Consider the following 22,739-nt stretch of genomic DNA (forward strand, 5'->3'; position numbering starts at 1 on the left):
AGATGCATTATTATCCCCAGGCTTTTCAATGTTTATCCTTTCATAAGTCTTTGCAGCGCTGACATACTGAAGATAGACTAATTGTGGCCTGAGTGGGATAACAGAGGGACTCTTGATGCCTGTGAGAATGCCCCATGTATGTGTCACCCCACAGTAGACTGTGCTCCTCTAAAATACGCCTGAGGGCTACATGAGGACAGCAGGTGGTTCCCACATAATCAAGGTTTCCGCTGGCGAGGGACAACTGTGGCTATCAGCCACTAAATGTTAGAAGGTTTATTTATAAACACGCCTTCTGGGGTTTTATTTAGCTAAGAATGAACTCCTGCTTAAAGTTACATAAAAAGAAAATAACCTGATAATCCTTCAAGACAATCAGATACTACAGCATTTTTTTTTGCCTTTACATGAAAATTTTAAAAACATGAATACATTTTTAAAGGAAATATCTATTTTGAGAAAGCATTCTGAAGCACACACTGACCTCAAGTGGTCAAAACTAGGAACTACTGTTAGAACTTTTCAGTCATTGGTTAGAAGTGACTCAGAATTGTGCTGTTTCAATCAAGCTTTTTTTTCCCAAAGAGCTGACAGGACTCTGCAATCTGCTTAGACATGAGGGAAGCAGAAACATATCAGAGAAAAGGTATCTGACCATAGATTCCTAAGACACATAAAAGAAAGTCCAACAAAAGGCAAGTCCCTGCTTTTACAGCAGACCCTGAGCACACCAGTTGGGTCGTACCAAACAGTGCTACAGGAGGTTGAGCTAGCAGAGCTTACCATCTTCTTGTTCACAGCTCTGATTTACAAATACACTAATACAGTAAGGGGTTTCCTCCATGGCACACCCATGCAATGTGGGCCAGACCAAGCCCAGTGACCAAAAGAGTCGTAATTTGAGACCAGATGGATTCTGGCATGACCCGACTGCTGCACAATGAAAAGCCATTAAAAAGCCATTTGACATTTGTAAAAAAACAATAATAACTTGAGCTTCGAACTGATTATAGATTTCTAAGGGTCAACTTTAAGACTTTTAAAGATGTTTTAAGCAGGGGTGGAGCTAGAACATTTTATATGGGGGACAGGAGGGGGCTCACCAGAGTGGAAGGCCATTACAAATGAAAGGATTAAGAATACATATTTCCAAAAGTTTTATTTTTATTTTATTTTATTATTTTTTTCTTGCTTAAAGAAACTTGTATTGATGATTGCTTAATCTTTTCTTTGTCAATAATGATCCTATTATTGACTCAAAAATTGGGGGAGGCAGGTATGGGGGGGGGGATTACCTGCCCCCCCCACCCCCTTGTAGCTCCGCCCTTGGTTTTATGACAGACCCAGATTTTAAAAGAAAGGTAAGACTGCAGACTTGGGTAAAAGAACTGCTACACTGTTAAAATACTGTATAAAACAAACACTAATATATAAACCTGCATATACCTTTGGATGTTATTTTAGCAAAAAGACAAGACAAAACCAGTTGTTAAATTAGAAAAATCTGAAGATTTTTCCTACTTCTTTATGAATGTCTTAAACCACTTATCTTTTTCAAAATTACCAACATTTCAGCTCTCTTCTGAACTTATTACTTTAAACACAAAATTAAGTGTTTCACCATTTCAGAATCACAGATATAATACATTTAGTCTTTAATAAGAAACTGGGGAAATTTGAGAGTAACTATTTTAAATAGGCCTATGTCTAGTTGATTCGGAATTAAAAATGACTTTAGCTAAGTCCTAAAAGAGAAATCTACTCTGTAAAAATAAGTCGCTTCAGAGATTCTCCAATAAATTATTGTTCTAAATGTTTTTTGTAAATTAGTTTTAAACCTTTGTGTTTTTTGGCGTGTTATTTCACCGTACCTCACCGGAATCTGTGTCTCCTCTGGGCGGACGGAGGATGACTGAAGCAGGAAGTCAAACCGCCTTCCCGCCAACATCATTCTGCATTCTGCGCATGCGCGCTCTTCGAGACCCCGCCCAGCAGCGATTGTTATGAAAGCAGCGCGTTGTGCGTGATGACGAACTGAGTCCCCGCAGCTGGAAAAACACAAACCGGTAACTAAAACCACCCTATTGCTAATTTTTCTCGACATATCTGATGGTTTTTGTGTTTGGCGCTGCGGTTCTCACCTTCACTTCTGTTAATGACGTCGCTGTTTGCTGCTGTTGTGTTTTTAAGGCATACATAACAGGCACATGCGACTGCACATGCCAGCACCCACCACAACTGTTTCATTGGCTCCTATGATTATTGTCCATCATGACATCTGAATTTTCACCAAAAGATGAAAAGGCACGTGCAAAGTGTGTATTTTACGCAATGTTCCCTAAATTCAGTTACATATTTGCACACTATTAAGTTTAAATGGTGACCTTCACATATAAGAGATATCTGTCAAAGGTCACATGATTAATCTAGTCCCAGAAAACGAGAAAAAAACCTTATTTAAATCCATATGAAATGTCTCTTGAGGGAAATAATTATTGTAAAAACATCTTTTATGATGTTTATATACCTTCAAAGTGGGATTTGTTTACATTTTTTCTGTGAGGAGCAATAAAAAGTACTTATCTTTTATGTCTTAGTTGTTGTAATCCCTCTATCCCTGAACACTTTGTAAAAATCATTAATATTTTTGTGTGTGGAGGTGTGTGTAATAAAGTTGCTTCAGGTCATTATTGTAAATCAGAACATGTTCTTAAGAGCTCACCTGCTGAAATAAAGGTTAAAAATAAATAAATAAAATTCATATGTTACAAAAGACAAAAAAGCTCAGATTATTGCGTAAAGTTTAAGTGAGTATTTTTAAAGGATTCTTTATAGACCCACTCCCATAAAAAATTAGTTTTTAACATGTTCTGTTTCTGATGATGGAGAACATATATAAATAACTTTAAGCTTTAAATTGCATCTATTATTACTTTTTATTCAAATTGTTGTGATTGGTTTAATAACTCTGCATAGTTTTTCTTTAACATTCTGAGTCTGATGAATTGTGTATTTCTAGCACAGAGCCATGATGCTTCGTGTCACCTCTGCCTCCCTGTGCGCCTCCTGTCAGAGGATGAGGCTGCTCCTTCCTCCTTCAGTCTCGGCCTCCTCACTGACCCCTCCCATCAAAAGACAGGAGAACCAGCGCACAGTGTCCTCCCTCTATGAACTGTCGGTGGACATCAGAAAAGTGCGCAAGTTCAAGGGCTGGGTTTTGTCCGAGCGCACCGCTTACGTCTCTGAGACTGCCGACCTGCTGCGGGACATGGGCGCGGACGCCACGGTAATCGCCCGCATCCTTGAGACCCACCCCGAGGCCGTCCTGTGTCGGCCGGAGGAGGTGACCGCCCAGCGAGACCTCTGGGAGTCCGTGTGCTCCAGCAAGCGCACGCTGCTGAACATCATCGAAAAGTTTCCCGCCTCCTTTTTTAGTGTCAATCACCATAGCAACCAGCGTGACAACATCCATTATCTCCAGAGCCTGCAACTCTGCAAAAGGATCATCAGCAAGCTGATGGCCAGCGCCCCTCACAGCTTCAGCCAGCCCGTGGAGAGCAACAAAGAGGTGATCAACACCCTTAGGGAGACCTACCTGGACCTCGGTGGAGATGAGGTCAACCTCCGGATCTGGCTGCAGAAGCTCCTCACCCAGAATCCCCACATTCTGCTGCGGCCAGCTGAGGCCTGGAGGGACAGCCTGAGCTTTCTGAGGGAGCAGGGCTTCACCACGGAGGAGCTGCTCAGCCTGGTGTCCAGCCTGAGAGCCTCCATAGCTGAGCTGAAGCCCGAGTCCATGCAGCAGGCCCTGGACTACACCGAAGGAGCTCTCGACTGCTCCAAGGATGAACTCAAGAAGGTGGTCATCCGGTGCCCGGCCATCTTGTACTACTCTGTAGCAATGCTAGCAGGACGCTTCCAGGGTCTGATGGATGCGGGGGTGAGCACCCAGCAGGTGAAGGAGTCCCCAAACGTTTTGGAGCTCACCACGCAGATCGTCCTGTATCGCATCCAGAAACTGGCCTCCTATGGTTACGACGTTCGCTCGGGCAGCTTGGACCTCATTGTTGGAACCAAGAAAGACTTTGAGATGACTTACACCAAACTGAACCTCAGGCAGCAGAGGCCTCTCTTCAACCCGGTGACTCCTCCCAGATCTGTTGAGGACTAACGGCGGGCGATCGGAACGCCTTTTTCCGCCGCGTTCCTTTAACCCTTTAACCCCTAAGTCGTCACAGATGACGCTCTTTGACCTACCGTAACTCTTGGACAGAATCATTGAATTCCCATCAGAGAAGTGTCGCGTATCAGCGCAAAGCTGCTTTTCTTCTGAATGTGCTGGAATAATGTTAAATCGCGTAAACGGTTGAAGACTTACGGCAGACGGAAGAATGTTAATGTTAAAGGGTTACGCTACGTACACGCCCAGCATGTGACGTGCATTCATGGACGCGCTTTTAGCATAGCGGTCACACTGAACTAGCGCATGTACTCACAGTGGAGGAACTTTGGCAAATTTGACAAATCTTGCTCCAGGCTTTTTCTTCCAAAGACTTGGTGTCAGAGAATTTTGTCTGGGCGCAAACCGTTATCAATTTATTCTCCATGATCAATTTTCAAATGGTTAAAAAGGACGCTACCTATATGTCACTGATTGGTCAAAGTTTAAGGCGTGGATGTGTCTTTTGTACATAGAGCCTGAGAATGGACTCAAAAATGTGTGTAGCTCTGTGTGAATGTGAGAGTTTTGAACAGAAATGTGCACTTACATCTGTTTACATATACTTTTGATTGGAAGTGGTGGCTTGAAGGTGGGTTTCTGGGTCTTGTGTGAACGTAGCGTTAAACCTGAAAGGCCTTCACATGAGCCAAAAACTGCTCAGCTCTTCCTCTGCTTTGGTTTGCCTTCACACTGCACTTTCAGGGGAGAACCATCACTTCCTTCCAAAAAATAGTTGACTAGCAAAAAAACAAATCTGCAGATGACGATTATGTGAACGCTAACAAGTGAATCCAGATTTGCTTGAAAAAATGGGTCTGGGTTCACTGGTTAAGACATTTGGTGTGGTTCGTTTTGGTGTGAACCCTCCATGGACCATCTCGGTGTAAAGAGCAACATTATGGGTTAAAGTTGGAGATCCAACTTCAAGGTTTCTACAAACAGGAACCGTGCATTTACAAATGGAAAGCATCATGTTGTTCTTTTCAGAATAAAACTTCCTGTCCCGGTTGAAACCACATCTCAACCTGAACTTTGGGGGGTTTTGAACTCACGAATATTTTGCACAGTGAAGCCTTACTAAAGGACTGCTCATGTAAGTTTTACTTTGGTTTTGTTGTCTTTGTGTTTCCCATAAGTCAATGCCGCTAACTGCATCGGCACAGACTCAAACTGATGCATTGAAAATGTATGGAAACGTCAGCAGCACTGAAATAAATGCAGTTTCCTGCCTGTATGTCCTTCTATATTTATTGTTAACCCTTGTTCTATCCTAGGCACTTTAACGTTGGGAGTTGGGTCATCTAGACCCACTAGACAGTGCTCTGAACCTTTTTTCTTCAATGATTTGTGATCCTCACTGGTTTCCGTGGATTACATGAAATCTTTCCACCTTTATCCACCTTTGTCATGGTAGGGAGAACACCTCAATGTAAGGGTGGGGTCATCCAAGATTGCACAAGGGTTAAAAGTGGACGATCCAGTAACAAACTTGACCACAGAACCTTCGAATAACAGGCCGAGATCATTTTGGTGTTTAACCCAGTTTTATTGAAACTAGCACAGGAGTGACGCCAGAGGGGCAGCAGTCTTTGGTGGTACATTTATTTATTCATTTATTGGGGATGAAACCACAAAAGCCCTGAATTCCTCTCACTTTTTCTCAACGACTATGGACTACAGCATGAGGGTTAGTGTCACAGGCCTACAGATGGAATGAAGACGACGTCCACGAGCACGGAGACGGGGGGGACGACACGCGTGGTTGGTATGTACACTGGGCGCCTGGACGCGGCGGCAGCAGAGGCTAAAGATCTCATAGTTTTTCAATTATGGAAAGGAACAGTTTGCTTAAAGTTTTTTTCCAAAAGATCTGTCTGCAGTGATTTTTTTTATATCAAAAATATATCAATGGGTCTACACAAAGAGAGAAAAAGACACATACAATATCCAAATATGTACAAGCTTGTATGTGAGCTGCAATTAGCAAAGTCGTTATGTACAAAGGACGATTTTCCCAGAAGTGTTTCTCCGAAACAGTCTTGTCAAATTTGGGCTTTTGCTGTGGAATCCAGTCCGACTGGAGAGATGTGACATGTCAAATAAACAGTTTAGCTGCTCGCTCCAGAAGGTGTGATCATGCAAAATGTTGAAGTCTTAGTGTCCTCTTTGTTCTGGCGGTGATATGATTGACTGGATCTGTGAGAAGAAAAGAAGGAACAGAAGAAAAAAGCCGTTTAGTTAAAGAAATACAGGAAACAGATCAAAGTCTGTTCAGCTGGACTCTGTGAACACAGACTGACTTTTCAGAGCTCAAAGAACGTAAATGTCTAGTGAGAAGGTACAACTGCTAATGATGGAGGAAGCCTTAGTCACAACTACCTTAACGGGTGGATACAGGCCACACCTGTACAGGGTACACAGCTGATTCACACAAAATATAAAGGTAGACCACCCTGAACTTGTGGAGCTGAAATGTTTTTGAGTCAGAGTGAACACTTGAACATAAACATGGAGGCTAACGCAGACGAGATGCGGGGGAGTCGAACGAATGTCTCAGTTTTTGGGCCACAAGGGTTCTTAAAATATGCCAGAAGGGCCGGACCAGGAGCAGATGCATGGAGTGATGCGGTGATCCACATCAGAGGAAGAAATATCATGAAATTTGGACAAAAACAATCTTTCATTTGGGTTAAAAAATTGATATTTATATTTTAAAACAACATTTGGAGTTCTTTGACTTTCGTTCTCATTTTATTGCCAGTTGCACCAATGGGTTGATGTCCTCCAGGTTAAAGCGCAGATTTACAGAAATGATGTGTTTATGTGCTGTTGGAATGATGGGAAAATGCCTGTCCCACTTAGAAAACACATAAACGGCAAATCCTCCAACAGCACTTGAAAGCAGAACAACTTTCTGCACCGAAACGGAGGTCAATGTTTTTTCATCTATGGGGAGACAGTAGGAATACAATCTATTTCAATCATTTAATCTAGTTTAATAGTTTCTGCATTTGGTCCGTATTTTAGCCGCCTCTGGACTAGAATGTGGCATCAGGAGACCGTACGGCAGCATCACCGTACGTAATCAGCCTTAGGAAAACTTCCCACTACACCTACCAAACGCACAACAATGGTACGTTCCATTTTCATGACGTCTCTTAAGGTGGCCGTCAGACACACGACCTTTAAGATGCAGCTGCTCCACTCTATGGACCTGGACAACCTGCAGCACCCGTAGGTCAAGAGGTCAACCCCCCCGCACGGGTGTGTGACTAAAGCTTAACCAACACTACAACCTTCCTGCACCTAAAAGGATTTAACACATTATTTTAAGAAATTCTATGTTTGTTTTTTTTAATTCTATTTTAGGATGTCTGTCAAGTGAAATGACAGAAAATTGTGCTGTAAAATGATGGCTGTAAACATGGACAGGGTCAGTTTAAAACAGAGTTTTCAGTCACTGTCTTGACTGGATGTGGAGCCACTAAGTTCAAAACTTAATGAAAATGTTCCCAATTGGAGGGAAACGCCCACGATTTATGCTCAATGTTAACTAAAAAAAGCAACTAATAAAGTTGGTTAAAAAAAAAAGAAGGGATAGAGGTGGAAAGAATATATTGGAATCAGACAGTAAGAAGGTTTTATTTCTGCTGACTGTCTCCGTTTTACATGGAGGTGGTAGTTTACTTGCTTGTGTGGGTCGCTGGTAAACTCCTACATTTGGTTTTTACTCACCTAAGATGGGAGTTTAAACGCTTTGGCTTCAACTAGTCATGCCTACTAGTTTACAGTCCTAGTTATTGCTGTAAATGTGTGATGCTGTCTGGAGATGCAACATCACAACACACTGAACTAATTCAAAGGTTCATATTTTTTGCAGTTGTTTCACCAAAACCAAGTCCACCACATAAACCAAGACTGGTTTAATGTTTGACGTAAAAATCAAAAATGTTTTCTTTTTTTAAAAATTCTAAACTGATTTGTTAAACTAAATGTGTTTATGTTTACTGAAAGTTAAAAGCAAACGCAGCAGGTTTTCCCTCTAAAACCCAGAACCAGTGTCACCTGTGGTCCTCTAGCGGTTGCTCTGTTTCTGGACTTTGGAGCCCCTGCCGCCCCCGGTGTCCTCGCTGTGCCGTTTGCCGCTCGTCTGAGTGTTTGAGTGATGCTCAGAGCCTGCGAGGAGAGAGGAAAAGTCAGAGTGGTTTCAGACAAAGGAAAACGCTGGAGGAACAGACAGATCTGCAGCTTCTTCTCTCACCTTTCTGGTGTGCAGAGGCGGGAACCTGCTGGCTGCTTTGAGTGTAGCACATCATTCTGCTGCTGAAACCTGAAGTGGAGCAGAGAACCGGGGCTATTCGTGAGTTTTAACAGGAACAATGTGTTTAAAGAGGAACTGCATGTTGGGGATGAAGAGCACGCCGCCCCTCACCCTGCTGCTGCTGCTGCTGCTGCTGCTGCTGCGAGGCCGCACTGGTTTGTGGATCGCCCTGCAGGTACATCATTACACCACTCTGCCAATCGCCTTGAGTCTGGTAGGCTGATGAATGAAAACAAAACAGAAAGCTAGTGTTAAAGTAAGCAGCTTCTAGTTCTTGAACTGTTTCTGACAAAATGCCTTGAGTTGTGTTGAAGCTGCTCCTGCCATGAAATCAGCTTTTAAAGCAGATGGAAACTCAGAATATGAGCAAGCACAGGAAAGAGTGTAAAAACAGGAGTGAGGGGAGGAGAAAGTGCAACGAATGAGCGATGGAATGAGAACGAGAGCCTGGCCGGGATCAGCAGAAACGAGTAGAAGAGCAGAAACCAGAGCAGGAAGAGGCGCGGGATTGAGAGCGTAAGATCGAACCCAGGAACCGGATTAGAAATCAGTGCAGGAACAAGGGTGCAGGATGGATAGTAGGATTGAGCGTAGGAACCAGCGCGGGATCGAACGTTGCGTTCCAACCCAAGAAAGAGTGTAGGATGCAGAGATGAGAGGAGGAACGAGCGTGGGATCAGGAGTTTAGGATCGAAAGTACGAACATGAATGGATGAATAAACGCGGGATTGAGCGTACCGGATCGAGCCCGAGAACATGAATAGAAATGAGCGTGGCATTAAGAGTGCAGGATGAAAGTAGGTTTGAGCCCCAGAATGAGAGTAGGAACGAGCGCTGGATTCAGCAGAGCATTTAAAACGCAAGAAAAAACAATTTGAGAGCGCAGGATCAAGAACAGGAGCCAAAAGGAGCAAAGCAGGAGCGAGTGACACACACAACTGAAGGACAATGAGATCACAAAGATGAGGATAAATAACTGCTAAATCTTTGTTAAATAATAATCAAAACAGAAATAGTCTCCTTTAGAAATAAGTGTGTTAGTTTCCACCTTCCACCATGTGATGCCCCACATCCCAGTAATAATCCTCAGAAATAACGTCGATCCAAGTCCTTAAATTAGAAATACAACAATGAACACAAACCAGAAGCAGCGGCAGACTCGCGGGAAGCCTCCATGGCGAACGCATCGGAGGACGCCTCGTTGTTTCCACTTCCGTGTGAGTTGGACGGAACCATAGCCAGAAGTCCTGCAGAAACACAACCAAGTGTTTTAAGATGCCCATCTGAGGCTAAAGCTGCTCGTTTTTGATGCTTCCTTTAGTTTTTTCTGAACAGTAGACTCCAGAAAACACGAAATGAAAGAATACAGAAACAACGTTTCCCTTACCGAGGCCTCGGTAGCAGGACAGCTGCTGGTAGATCTGCTTCATCCGCTCGATGTTGATGCGGCTGGCTTCTGCGTGGTTCACCATGGGCTTCGGGTAATGAACGCCGATGATGCACTTGGCCGCCTTCTGCACGCTGTCTGGAGCGTTCCACGGGTCATATATGTACTTCGCTGGAAATCCCCTCAGAATGGGCAGGTAGCGTCTGAGCAGAGATGGAGGCAGAATGTGGATTAAAACGCATGTAAACAGTTCCCGGCCTGGTTTGAAAAGTCAGACAAAGGATCAGAAGAAACACAGAATCTGAGGCAGGAAATATTCAAACCGACGGCGGTGAGCAGCCATGACCCAAAGGCAGACTCACCGTATGTAGTCTCCGTTGGGGTCGGTGCGTCGGCCAAAGCCCACCGGGCAGTAGCAGTGGAAGAACTGCTGGAAGAAGGAGCTGCAGGAGAGCCACATCCAGCTGCCGGCGTTGACGCTCCAGTCTGCGTCCAGCAGCAGCTCCTCAAACACCTGAGCAGAAGCACAGAGCTGCTGTCAGCCCACAGCCAACACCGTCTCCCCCTGCTGGCCGTCAGCCGGTGAGCGACAGAAACGCCCTCGACCATATTTTCTGCACCGTAGGGTGAAGCTGACTAGAAAGCGCATCAATAATGTTCACATGTGTGTCATACATACAGAGCCATCAGGCACAATAAGGGAGACATCATTCAGACTTTATTAACTGTGTTCACAGTGACTGGAACTTGTTTGTAACACGCTACATATTAGGCTCGTTAAAAACGTCAAGCCGTGTTAGCATGTTCACAATGACTGTAACTCTCAACCTTGTTAGTAACACAAACCGGTAAAACTCCTAACCTGGTTAGTGACACATGATTAAACCATGACACCGTGACAACACTAACTATCAACCTAAAAATCCACAGTTCAACACCGCTGCTAGCTAGCCACATAACCGTCCTCATAATGACACCCAACCTTGTTTCATATACAAGGAACTCCCTCTTAAAAGACAAACTGTGGATAAAAAAAAAAGAAACCAGACCCTCATCATAGAACTCCACTTCCCATGATGCCCTGCACCTTTAGACCTTCTGCCTGACCCACATATGTGACCCTGTTTGAGGAGGCCGCTTCACAGTAAAGATGAACTTCGTTGTCAGACCTGCTGAAGACGGCTGTGTCCCAGCGACCCGCCCTGAACGATGATAAAGCGGTTCTTTAACACATTCATGAGAGAAAAAGAGAGGGCTCTACCTTCATGCCCTCCTCCCAGCTGATCCACAGGTCCCCTCTCGTCAGGAAACAGGCCACGGCGTGCCGGGCCAGGTGGTGGATCCAGCCCTCCTGCCTCAGCTGAGTCATGATGGCGTCGATCCACGGGAAACCGGTGCGGCCCTCCGCCCATTTGGCCAGCGCCTCTGGGTTCCGGTCCCAGGGCATCTGGACGCAGATGGGGTTGCTCTCCATCTTGTCGAAGCAGGGGTTGTTGGTGGCGGCGGTGTAAAAGAATTCACGCCACAGCAGCTGTCCGTACAGCGAAAGAGGGGGGGAGCTGTTCTTCTTCACCTGAAAAGATTTAGACAAAGGTTCCATGACTGCTTTGAAGACCCTGATCATCTGTTGATCCATCATATTAAAGCATTTCCGGTGGTTTTTGATGAGGATTATGCTGTTTTTAGCCAGAATTAAAGTAAAAAACCTTCTACTATTCATGCCGTGATTTAGGACACCGTTTCTGCAGAGCAGCGGTGGTTTATTAGAAATTTGCCTTTGAGTTGTGGGGGGGACTGTTGCCGCTGAACAACGGGCTTGTTGCCCGCCAAATACATGTTCCACCACACTAATAAGCTCTTTATCAACTGCATTTTTACGTCTGCTCCTGATTCACAGCCATTCAAGTAAAAGTAATGAGAAATGCTATTCTAATTATCTTGATATTTGTCCTCCATCATCAGAAAAAGCCTCAAGAAAACACAAAAAATTCCATTTTCATCGGAGTGAATCTTTAACCCTTTTACTAAGCAGTCAAAAGAATCTGAACAAATTAAATTAAAACTTTTTTAAATGCTTGATCCTGATTTGCACTGAAAAGAAAAATTAAATGTAGCTTTATTGCCCAGATTCAAGCTTTACCCTTGAGCACCAGCGTTTTATCTCCAGTTTTGACGTTTTTGGAACTACTGTAACACCCATTTAATGAAATCCCAGTGGATTCTGAAGCGCAGAAAAGCAGCTGATTGCGTCAACAGTGGGAGAGTTACGGCGTGTTTTTTAGGCGTCTTCAAACCAGAACGGTTTCCTCTTTGACATCATTCTTAAAAACTAGTTGATCTCTAGTCTGCTGCTTCACTTCCATCCACTCACCTTCCTGTAGAGGTCGGTGAGTTTGAAGTAAAAGAGGCGGCAGGACAGGCAGCCGAAGCGCAGGTAGGGGCTGAGGCCGGTCGGGCTGGCCAGCAGCGAGTTGGCGTTCATTCTGGGACGCTCAAAGTTGGCCACCCACGCCTGTCGGAGATCGGATATGGAAATGCACAGAAGGTCAAAGCTTTCCAATCAAGGATTCGTGGAAAAAAAAAACAAAAAAAAAAAAACAGGTTCATGAGCTGCTTGAACACCGACCTTCCTCTCCAGATGCCTCTCCAGGCGCGTCAGAGCCTCCGTCTCTCCTCCGGGCCACACGGCTGACGACAGGCCTTCAGTATCAAAGCCTGCCAGGAATCCATAGAAACCCACATATTTATCACAACCTGTAATTCTGTTCATCACAAAGTCCCAGAAACTTCACGGTTTCATCTCAAACTAAATGGTAGTGGTTTTTTTCTTTGCTGTACTCACCCAGTTCCTCCAGGGAGGGGACTCCAAACTTTTCGTCGTGGTCGTCAGACAGAGGCGTGGTGCATTTGCCCATGACCTCGGCTGTGATGGACTCCACTGGCATCTCCACTGGATCCATGCGGCTGATGAGGGTCTGGAACCGCTTGTAGGTGAGAGGAGACTGACCGCCATTCAGCTCTATGATCCTGTAAATAACCAGGAACAGCCAAATAAGGAAAAGAACAGGCGTGCAAAGACAGCGGTGACCCCTCTGTTGTTTGACTCACTGGTCCAGATCGTAGAGCGTATGGGACACCCGGACTGTCACCTCCACTCCGGCCTCAGAGGCCAGCTTCTTAATGGCAGCATCGCGCTCCTTTCCAAAGGGCTCAGAGTCGTACTCGTAAGACAGGCGAGCGATCTTCCATTCCTGAAGAGCAGCACATTTAGCTTTGAGGCCGACAGCACGGTCATTTCGCTTCCAGTAAAACCGACGAGAACACGTCACCTTGAAAAGTCTGGGAAAGACATCGGTGGGTTGGCCTCGGATCACAAAGAGACGAGAGTTGAGCTTACGGAGGCTGGCATCCAAGTCCTCCAGACTCTGAAGTAAGAACCTGCAGAACGGCAGCAAGGATGGAAGCAAAGTGAAGTTTAGAAATGCGTCCGCATCCCGGCCTGCAGCAATTCTACACCAAACATCACGGCCGTAGACCGCTTGGTGACCCTGTAGAGTGCCTACGTTCTTTTTATGGCCGTGCTGCAAGTGACAGGTTGTAGAAGATACTAGAACACCATGAAAGGGTGTCTCATGGATTTTTTCTCAGCTCCCCCAAATCCTGCAAACTGTGCAAGGAACCAGTTAGTGCTGTTCAAGTTTGTTCATGTTTTTGTTAGTAATTAGGAAACTAGACAGAGTGTAGTTTGTGTTGCTGTCCTATAGGCACTTACACATCACCTGCACACACACCATCTGCACAGCATTTGAGTGTGGGCAGTAGGCGGTCAGATCTCGCCCCTTACTTATGACTAGACGATTGCGTAAAGACACCGTATGACAGCATCATATGTACATCACAAGTGCATAAAACTTACATTAGTTATACCTCACAAAACACTTTCCGCACCAACAACAATCGTATTTTCATGACGTCCTTTGAGGTGGCCGTACAAGTCTCAGGGGAAGTGAAAGACTCATTGTACAGGTAAACCCCATTTAACACGGAACTATTCCATCCTTTAGTTTTCTACCACTTGTTCAGGGCTCAGGTTGAGGGTCAGCAGTCTCTGAAAAGACCTCCTGTCCTCCTGTTCCTTATGTGAGGAAAAAGGCAGTTTTCTCTCCCGACTTCACTCTTTCTTTTCACAACAGACCGGTAAAAGTCCGCCTCACTGCACTGGTTTTTCCCTCTTTCCTGGCTATATTCATGAAGGTCCAGATGTTTAAAACTCCTAAAACCAGATGTTTGATCATTTATTGGTGTAAAAAAAAAAAGCGTTCACACCATAGAAAATAATATTGAAGCAAAACTTTTCAGCCTTCTTTGCTCCTCGTCAGTCAGCGGGTTTCTTTGGTTTGACTGACTGGAGCAACCATATCCTGTCCTGGGGGGTCTGATCTCTGATGTCCCACATCTGACATGACAAAGTTGCTTTCAGCTGATCTTCTGAACAGAGGTTGACCACTCTACCTCCATGGTAAACAGTGACAACTGATGATTTCCAGTTGAAATCACCAAGAAAGACCAACATCTTTTTTTCTGAATCCCCCGATTCAAGATCTCACTGACGAATGACACAAACAACTCCTCCCGTGGTAAAAGGGGCTGTTAGTGTAAAAATAAATATCCAGGGGGGGTTCAAAATGTGTCTGCTTGCAACACTAAAACGGTTCAAGTGTTGAGTCACCAGAAATGTCCAACCAGGATAATGTCAGGGAGCCGGGGGAAGCAGGAGGATAATTACCCCCTTATTGGTTGGTGAAGGAGCCTTATTTTGGTAAGTGGGTCACTGTTAGGTAATACTCACAAAAGCAACCAAAACTCAAAAACTTAGCCAATGAAAACAACACAACTTTAGGGGTTCTTGGAAATAATTTACCATATTTAGGGGAAAAAGTCATTTTAATCCCATCAATCCTAGTCTTTCATTCATTTGTTTCTTACCACATTGTATTTTAACAACTACACAACCGATACACATAATTCATGTTGGACTAAAACATGGAAATCTGCTCAGTTTTAATTATATATACAGAATTTTGAAGATGTAATGAATGTGTGTGTGAATGGGTGTATGGAACTGTGACTGTAAAGCACTTTGGGCCTTCAAAGAAGGTAGAAAAGTGTTATATAAGTAAATGCCATTTACCATTTATCTATGAAGAGTTGGAATAAAAAAACAACTGCGCTGCTTGAAGCCAGAAAGTTTCCGTCTGCCTTGTACAGGCTACAAACAGATGTCGGCTCTCTTCCATCTCATTATCGGCTCAGACGATTAAAATACCAAACATTAAACAATTAAAATACCAAACAAACAGCAGCTAAAAGGAAAATCCCTAACATCGCATAAATGAGTCAAACCAGGTTACTGCACAAATGTTCCATTCTTATGCAGACCAATGGCCTAATATCTCTTTGAATCAGTTTCTTCTGTTTGGTTTCGTAGCAGCAGGCCTGTAAGCGGCACATGAGTCTGGCTTCACTCTACATGACGTCAGTGGGCAAAAACACTGACCAGCAGGGACATTTATTCCTGGATCACAGAGTTTCTTGTGTGTAATATCCTCTGCCCCCCACCCCCTCGCCCTCTACAATAAGAAGTGGGAACAGTAAACATTAGATTACACCCACAGGCAGGCAGTAACGTTGCCATGGGCACCGAACAGGAAAGTGGACACTTTGGTGTCCTTTGGGTCTAATCATGTCTTTTAAGAATCAGGCTGTTCTGTGATATTTCTGACAACTTAACATCGGTGGTTTGGTTCAACATGAGCAGAAAGATCAACAAGGTTGACAGATTGGCATTCGTCTTTCTGTTTAACTTTCCGTTGATTATAATCCGGAATATTTATCTTTTCACCATGAACTGAATATTAAGAGCAGACGGCTCAGATTTCCATAAGTTCACCTTTTTCCAGGACTGAGTTCAGGTCAGAGGTCAGAGACTGCAGGCCTCACAACCTTGAGATCTGTGCGTGTCACACTGTCCTCAGCTACCCCTCCTTCCTATCCTCTGCAAGCAACGCTTTAAATGGAGGCACTCCACCCGAGCTACATCCTCTTGACAGGTTTTGCGTAATCAACAGTCAGCCTAAAGAAAAACCTCCCACAGTTCCACGTTCAAAGCAGAAGGTGAAAGCAGATATCCATGCGGCTCGTTGGGATTGGAGCTTTCAGATCTCAGACTGCCATGAGGGCAGAAGTAGGTCACAACAAAAACAGAAAGAATGGAAGCTCTTCTACTAACACATTGACCTAGATTGGCTCGAGGAGGGGCAGTGGGGAGAGTTATGGTGATTATGTAATCATTTACAGGGAAACGACTCTTCAGGATCTGAAGAGCAGGAGCTCATGACGGACGCAACGGGCTGTAGCACCCTCCTTACAGACATGGACTCCCACAAAGCTGTGAAGGTCAACAACCAGATTCTGAAAGCCCTTCACCTCAACAAGCAGTCTCAGATGGAAGAAATGATCTCAATAACCCGTTTGCACATCTAAAGAGTGCAGCAGAACTGATAGACTGATGGCAGCTGGAAGACTTGCTGACAGTTTTCACCTTCAACTGTCTCACTTTTTTGTGGATTTTTTTCAGTGAAACTTTGCAAGCTTCTTTTTTCTCTCTCTCTTTTGTGTTCCGTGTCCTGATTGGGTGTTATCAATCAATCAATCACTGTGTCTCATGTACAGAAAAGATTCAGCTTTCCAAATCGACATAAATCCTTCAATCGCAATCAGATCTTTTTTTTTCCCATTCTAAAACTCTGGATTTGTTTTTTAACAGAGGGTTTAAACAAGAGAGAAAAGTATCAAAACGTTCATGTCCGTCTGAGAAAAGTGGATAAAGTGTGTAGAGAGGAGTTTTAAAACATCTGTAATCCTACTTCACAGATTTCACATTTCACGGGTTATTTTTAGAGTAGCCAGGACTTCCTACTTTCTAGGTTTTATGTTGGTGAACATAATAGCTGAATAAAAAGAAACTCAATAAAATAAATTGAACTGGTTTTGTTTCAAACTGTGTTCAAGTTTTCATACAGAATAACATGGATGTGCACAACAGAGGCTACACTCTGGTGCCCTAACTATTCCAGGAGTGGCTGGGACCACCCTGCAGGACCAGCTAGGGGAAGCAATGAAAAAACCTGTAGAGGAGACCCCGTCAGAGTGGAAACAGTCTGTTTTTACGGCTGCAGCACATGGAAAACAACAAGCGAACCAATCGAGAAGGAGCAGTTTCTCCACAGAAGCCCTGAACCCCACGTCTGGGTCACAGGCTGAGGATGGTGGAGAGTTTTGGCTGTGAAGCTTTGTGCGTAACACTGAAGGTTAAGGCTGGAGCAGCATGCAGCCCATGGCTTTTTACAGACCACTACGGCTCTTAGTCTTATCTCCACGTGACGCTTCAAGCACGTCTGCACCCTGAAAGGTGGCCGTAAAGCTGCTCCTCAACAGATTACTGAAGAAATGTCAAACATGTGAATCTATATGAGAAAACAGTTTTAGCGCTTAGCTGTCCGGTTGGTGTTTGTGTTGCCCGGACATGATCTGTAAATCACAAAAACACGTCATTTGACCATGTGGAGACGCTATGTATGTGAATTACTAACCACACACAGACAATCCACCAGAGAAATAAACAGCTGTTACTCATTCTGTCTGTCAGGACAACCACTCTTGCTCGGATACCTTTTTTTAACATCTTAACAGACCCATGAGTTGTCTCGCACCTAAGTGTGTGAAACTTGTTCTCCACATTTGACCCATCCCTGGGGGAGCTGTGAGCGGCAGACACAGGCGCGCTCGGGAACCATTTGTTGGTTTAACCCCCCAGTCCAATGCTTAATGCTGCAGCATTAAGCTGGTATGACCCGGTCATGGATTTGAACTCACGACTTACAGTCTCAGGGCGGACACTCCTCCACAAGACCACTGAACTGGCCATTTCTCATATGTGGCATCATAAAATGAACCAATTGAACCTTGAATGTTGGCAATCAGCTGCTTTATGTACATATTTTGCATGTCTAGAAACACATTTATTGACCTGTGAAGCACGAAAACCGCCCCTAAAGTTCATCTTCCAACAGAGAACCAGTAGAACGGCACACATGAGAATCTAGGTCTGCTTCCATCTCATGTGGTGCAGCAACAGTGAAACAGAAACATCCACGAGAACTAAATATTTAACCACGAATGACCATGAAGCTTTGGGTACAAAAACCTAGACAACCGAAAAGAAACAACAGCTGCAAACCCTGTTTATTCTCGTTTTGTAACTAAATGTAATGTTTGACCAAAGTTAACCAAACCAGTCTGACAAACTCTGCATCACATCTTTATGAGCTTCTTCTTTGAGAATTGTTTTGTCTCGTGCTTTCAATTTAATTTAGCTAAGAAGCAAAGGGTTTTAAGTCTTTTTTTAAACTAGTTTAACACATTTAAAGAGTATTTAATGAACCTTTTGTTTGTGTTTTGCTGTTATTTCAGGATTCCTTTCACCTCCAGGTCTTCTAGACTCAAACTGAGCAAACAGTAATTCATCCTGTGTCATTAGGAAGATGCAGAGTCGTTTTCACCACCATGTTAGTTCCTGTTGACACAGTTCAGGCGACTGTGGCTGGTTAAAGAAGGAATACTTAACCGAAAATTAAAATGTACCATTAATTATCAAATAATCTTTAAAGATTTACATTTTTTGTCTGAAAAAAGAAATTACCTGAATCTTTAGAGGCTTTTTGAAAACAATGTCCGCCTTAAAAAACTGGAATAAATTCCATTTTCAAATCACCAGGTTTAAATGTGATTAAGGATCCACTCATTTGTTACATTTTCAGCCAAAAAAAAAAAAAAAACAATTTTCACACAAATAATGACTTACATGTAAGAAAAGTGCGACTTTAATTTGCAACATTATGCATTTCTACAATAAAAAAAGAACATGTGTTTTATAAAACATGCTAAATATTACTTTTATACATGACTGATGCTATTTTTTTTAAATCAAAGCCTCAGTTGATTCTATCAAAGACTTATTATTTGAATAATGAGATTTTTTTTTTTTTAGAAATCAAGTTTTCAATTGAAACAAATAATTACTATAGGAATATTAGGCCAGAATTTCTTCAAAGTCTCATTTTTTACCCATATTTTCTTGTATTTCCTAGCAAGCTGTTAAAGTATCGCTCTGATCATCTTTTGATCTATTTAAAAAAAATCTGTAGTATCTGCAGTGCAGCAGCAGTTCATTAGAAATTTCCCTCAGAGTTTGTTGCCCGAACTGCTGAATGCGGAATCATCCCGCCCCCTCTTCCCATCCCCCTTAACTGAGAGCTCTCCGTTTACACACTCTACCGCTAGCTTACAGCCCCTCTCTCCTCCAGCAGAGCAACGATAATGGTGAGTTGTTCTGTTTTATCGTTTAGATCAGTGCTTCTCAATTATTTTTTGCCAGGCCCCCCCTAGGAAAAGAAAATGTTTCGCGCCCCCCCTGACCCCCCCCCCCCCCCCATAACCCCCCCCACACACACACACAGACACACTCGCGCGGTGACAATACATCAGGTCAGTATCTATAAAATTTGTATACCTAAAATTGTATCTTTTAACACTAACAAAAGAAAAAAGCAAAATAAATCCACTTTCAACAAATATTAACTTTATTTAGCCACAGAAACCCTGTTCTAGTCTAAAACAAAAAAGAAGCTGAAAGTACCTGAAATAAAAAAATCTGTCATTCCTTATTTAAACTAGAAACATTTTGACCAACTGAACCATTTGATGCTGAAAAAAATAATTCAATCAATAAATAATATTAAATCTAAATTGATCTGAAACATTAACACAGCAGCACCAATATATTTAACGTTTTTAGTCTGAAGAAATAGGTAAAAACGTGCTGATTTTTTTTTTCTAAATGACGGATTGTTTATTTCTGATCTCATAAAAGTGCAGCTGTTTTCCTGCATTACCTGCTGTCTTTATGTCTGTCTGACACCAACTAAACCACAGGCAGACAAAGAAAACATGGATGGAAAATAAAGACACGTCATCAAAATGTCTACAATAGTTCATAAAGAATGACATTGTTAGCATGAGCTTAGGAATCTAAGGGCAGCGGTGATCTTGGGCAACAGGCAGCGGTAGCAGTGGTCCGCGTGCCCCGATTCCCCTGGCAGACAGGGCCCACACCACCCCTCCCCTTTCGTTCTCACTCGCGCAGCCGCGGACAGACAGAACAGACAATAGGAACCGAATAGTGGACCAGATTATTTTCCAAGCACTGAGCCGCTGTCACCGCTGCCCCCACGTTAAATTTGCGCACCGGACAAACCTGTGCCTAAAACCGCCACCACCGCGCGCCCCCCCTGGCATCGCTTCGTGCCCCCCCCTGGGGGCGCGCCCCACTATTTGAGAAGCACTGGTTTAGATCCAGATTCCAGCTCAGATGAGGAAAATGTAAATGTACATGGATCCATCTATTACTCTGCCTTAGAAAGAGGCGGAGCTGAGAGCTTGTGGCCCGCCCACCGTATTTTCCACGTCACAAATACAATCTTTTTCCAACTGCATTTTTTCTGCAGTACAAATACTTTCCCCCCCCAACTTTGTAATCCTGAACATTTCATCTTAAATGAGTGAAACTGTAATAAAAAAAATACTTTACAAGCTAATCTGTAGTTCTGCATGCGATCTCAGCGCATGTGCAAAAGCACGTGGACACCCGAACGCGCGTGCTGCCCTCACCTCCACCTGTTGATCCCAACGTTGGAAGATCCCGCGAACCAGGGGTCGAGGATGTAGACGCAGCGGACGGTGTCCGCTCCCAGCAGAGATTCCTTCAGCGACGGATTGTCGTGGAGCCGCAAGCCCTTCCTGAACCAGTGGATCGTATTAATGACCATTACTCAAACCGAAAAGTCCTTTATGCCTTCCTGAATGAGGTCGGGAGGATCCTGCTCGGCTGACGTGAATTCCAATAATAACCGGCGGATTCCTGCGTTATTACAGCGAATCGCGTCCAAGGCCACGGGAAAATCCAAATATATGAGAAGGGGGAAAAGTCCTAAGAACCTCAGTCGATTCCGATTTTTAAATTATCCTTGCTCTAACAGAATTGTTTCCATAATGTCGGAAAGTGCAGAACTCGTTGGTTGGTGAAGCATCTGGGCAGGAGCCAACGTGGAACACGGCGGGCGTTAGGACCTGGCGGTCTGAAGTGCGGCAGCCTGGTTTGTTGTATAACTTGTTTTCCTAAACGATGACAATTTCATGGAGAAATGCGGGATTTTCACCACTCTGACTTCTGGTTTGTCCCTCTATAGCTAATAAAGAAACGAATGACGGAAAAATGAACCGGCCTGTGACCTGGAAGGTGGCAGGACCAAACGCTCCGCGTCGCCAATACCGGGAAAGCGTGTTATGTAAAGACAAAACCGTCACTTTTGTCGTCCAAGTGTCGTCTGGTCGGGCAGAAATCTCCAATAATCCCTTTCGGTTGTCCTAAAAACTCAATCCCGTCTCTGAAGAGTGGAAGTTTTGTGGGGTGCTGTGGCAAATAAAAACGATCCTTCCTGCCCTAAAAACGAGTCGAAGCTCCGCCTCTCTAGCCGCTCCCGCGGCCGTCACTCCTCCAAATGACAACGTGCGTATGCGCGAGCTCGGCTGTGATTGGTCCGTTTCGCTGCGTGGCTCGCGCGGCGTGGTCACGTTTTCACAGCGTGCTCTCTTTGCCCTTATGAGGCGAGGCGGTGACGTCACAGAAGCATGAGAAGAGCAGAAGAAACTATGTTAATTGTAATATTTGAGCAATTAGCGTCTAATTCAGCTTGATTTTTTAAACTATTCACCCTCCCACGCAAATATTATTAAATTATGAATTAATATTTCAATAAAAATGGGAGGAAATTACACTTTTTAAGTTTTAAAAGAAACACGTGTTTTGCTGGCCTGTGCCTTTTCATTTCATATTTGTCTCATTTTTAGTATACATTTATCCGTAATGTTTTCTATTGCTATATCTTTATTAGAATTGTCAAAGATACCAGGAGTATTGTTTATTCAGAAGTGAGTAAAATTCAAATTTTCTGCAGATTGCATGTTGTTTGATCAGGTCAAAACTGCGTCACAACAATCTTATATAAAGTGACATAATTATGCAAGACACAGATAAACATGCTTATGTAGTAACGCATCGTCTCCAGCAGGGGGCGGTGCTACACAATTTTTACAAAGCATACTTTCTTCCAAGCAGAAATTATTTATTTCTGTGGGCGGCTGTAAATATAAATATTTGAATGTGAAAAGTAGAAATAGTTACATTATATAAAAGGGTAAAAGCTCTCAAATGTTAAAATAAGTAACACATTTAGAGATGCTTCTTTTTTATTTTATTTCTATAATTTTGCTTAAAGCAGAGTATATTTCTTACAATATATGAAAAAATAATAATTTAGGTGTCAAAATCTACATCAATTTATAATATCAGTTCATGGTGGCTCACAATTTACCCAGAAATTTACTAAATTCCATTTTTCCCTCACTAAATATTTAGCCATTATTATTTGCCTTTGCGTGTCTCCAATGCACATCTATGTATTCATTACCTCTAAGAGTTTCTTTTTTTTTATTTATATGTTGTGGCAAACTATTAGAGGATGCTATGGTTCCTCGCTCTGGCTTGTTTTGTGTGGTTGACCACATTATGCTCAAGAACACGACAACTTCTAAAGTCTGGAAGAGTTCTAAGACTTCTGAAAATGAGGCCG

At 43.5% G+C, this 22,739-nt stretch overlaps 3 protein-coding genes across 7 annotated transcripts in view; 1 reads left to right on the plus strand and 2 right to left on the minus strand.

Annotated features, from left to right (window-relative positions):
• The window catches only part of LOC101162257 (liprin-beta-1), a 147,337-nt gene extending 145,368 nt beyond the window's left edge, over positions 1–1,969 (minus strand). The window contains exon 1 of one of the 2 annotated variants that reach the window (XM_020714232.3): positions 1,872–1,969. The gene's annotated coding sequence lies outside the window, so the exon portion shown is untranslated. The remainder of the gene's footprint in view (positions 1–1,871) is intronic. The other variant, XM_078941955.1, reaches the window with a different exon arrangement.
• LOC101167413 (transcription termination factor 2, mitochondrial-like) lies at positions 1,889–5,456 on the plus strand. The gene is made up of 2 exons (XM_004083203.5): positions 1,889–2,066; positions 3,020–5,456. The coding sequence occupies exon 2, from the start codon at positions 3,029–3,031 to the stop codon at positions 4,169–4,171; it is 1,143 nt and encodes a 380-aa protein (XP_004083251.1). The 5' UTR covers positions 1,889–2,066; positions 3,020–3,028; the 3' UTR covers positions 4,172–5,456.
• Positions 5,457–5,747: 291 nt separating this feature from the next.
• On the minus strand, positions 5,748–22,062 carry cry1a (cryptochrome circadian regulator 1a). 4 transcript variants are annotated; one of them, XM_011491271.4, is made up of 14 exons: positions 20,719–22,062; positions 13,260–13,368; positions 13,039–13,181; positions 12,773–12,957; positions 12,557–12,645; positions 12,302–12,442; positions 11,192–11,503; positions 10,293–10,444; positions 9,931–10,133; positions 9,686–9,790; positions 8,665–8,762; positions 8,484–8,553; positions 8,288–8,398; positions 5,748–6,418 (listed from the first exon to the last, which is right to left on the minus strand). In XM_011491271.4, exons 1-13 carry the CDS (start codon positions 20,874–20,876, stop codon positions 8,298–8,300), a joined length of 1,866 nt encoding a protein of 621 aa, XP_011489573.1. In that variant the 5' UTR covers positions 20,877–22,062; the 3' UTR covers positions 5,748–6,418; positions 8,288–8,297. The 4 variants fall into 4 exon arrangements, with proteins under 4 accessions (XP_011489573.1, XP_011489572.1, XP_020569994.1 ...); XM_011491270.4 differs by having other exon boundaries at positions 8,662–8,762; XM_020714335.3 differs by having other exon boundaries at positions 8,659–8,762.
• Positions 22,063–22,739: the final 677 nt, after the last annotated feature.

Source organism: Oryzias latipes, chromosome 23 (genome assembly GCF_053564925.1).
Source record: "Oryzias latipes strain Hd-rR chromosome 23, Olatipes_Hd-rR_3.1".
NCBI classification, from domain to species: Eukaryota; Metazoa; Chordata; class Actinopteri; order Beloniformes; family Adrianichthyidae; genus Oryzias; species Oryzias latipes.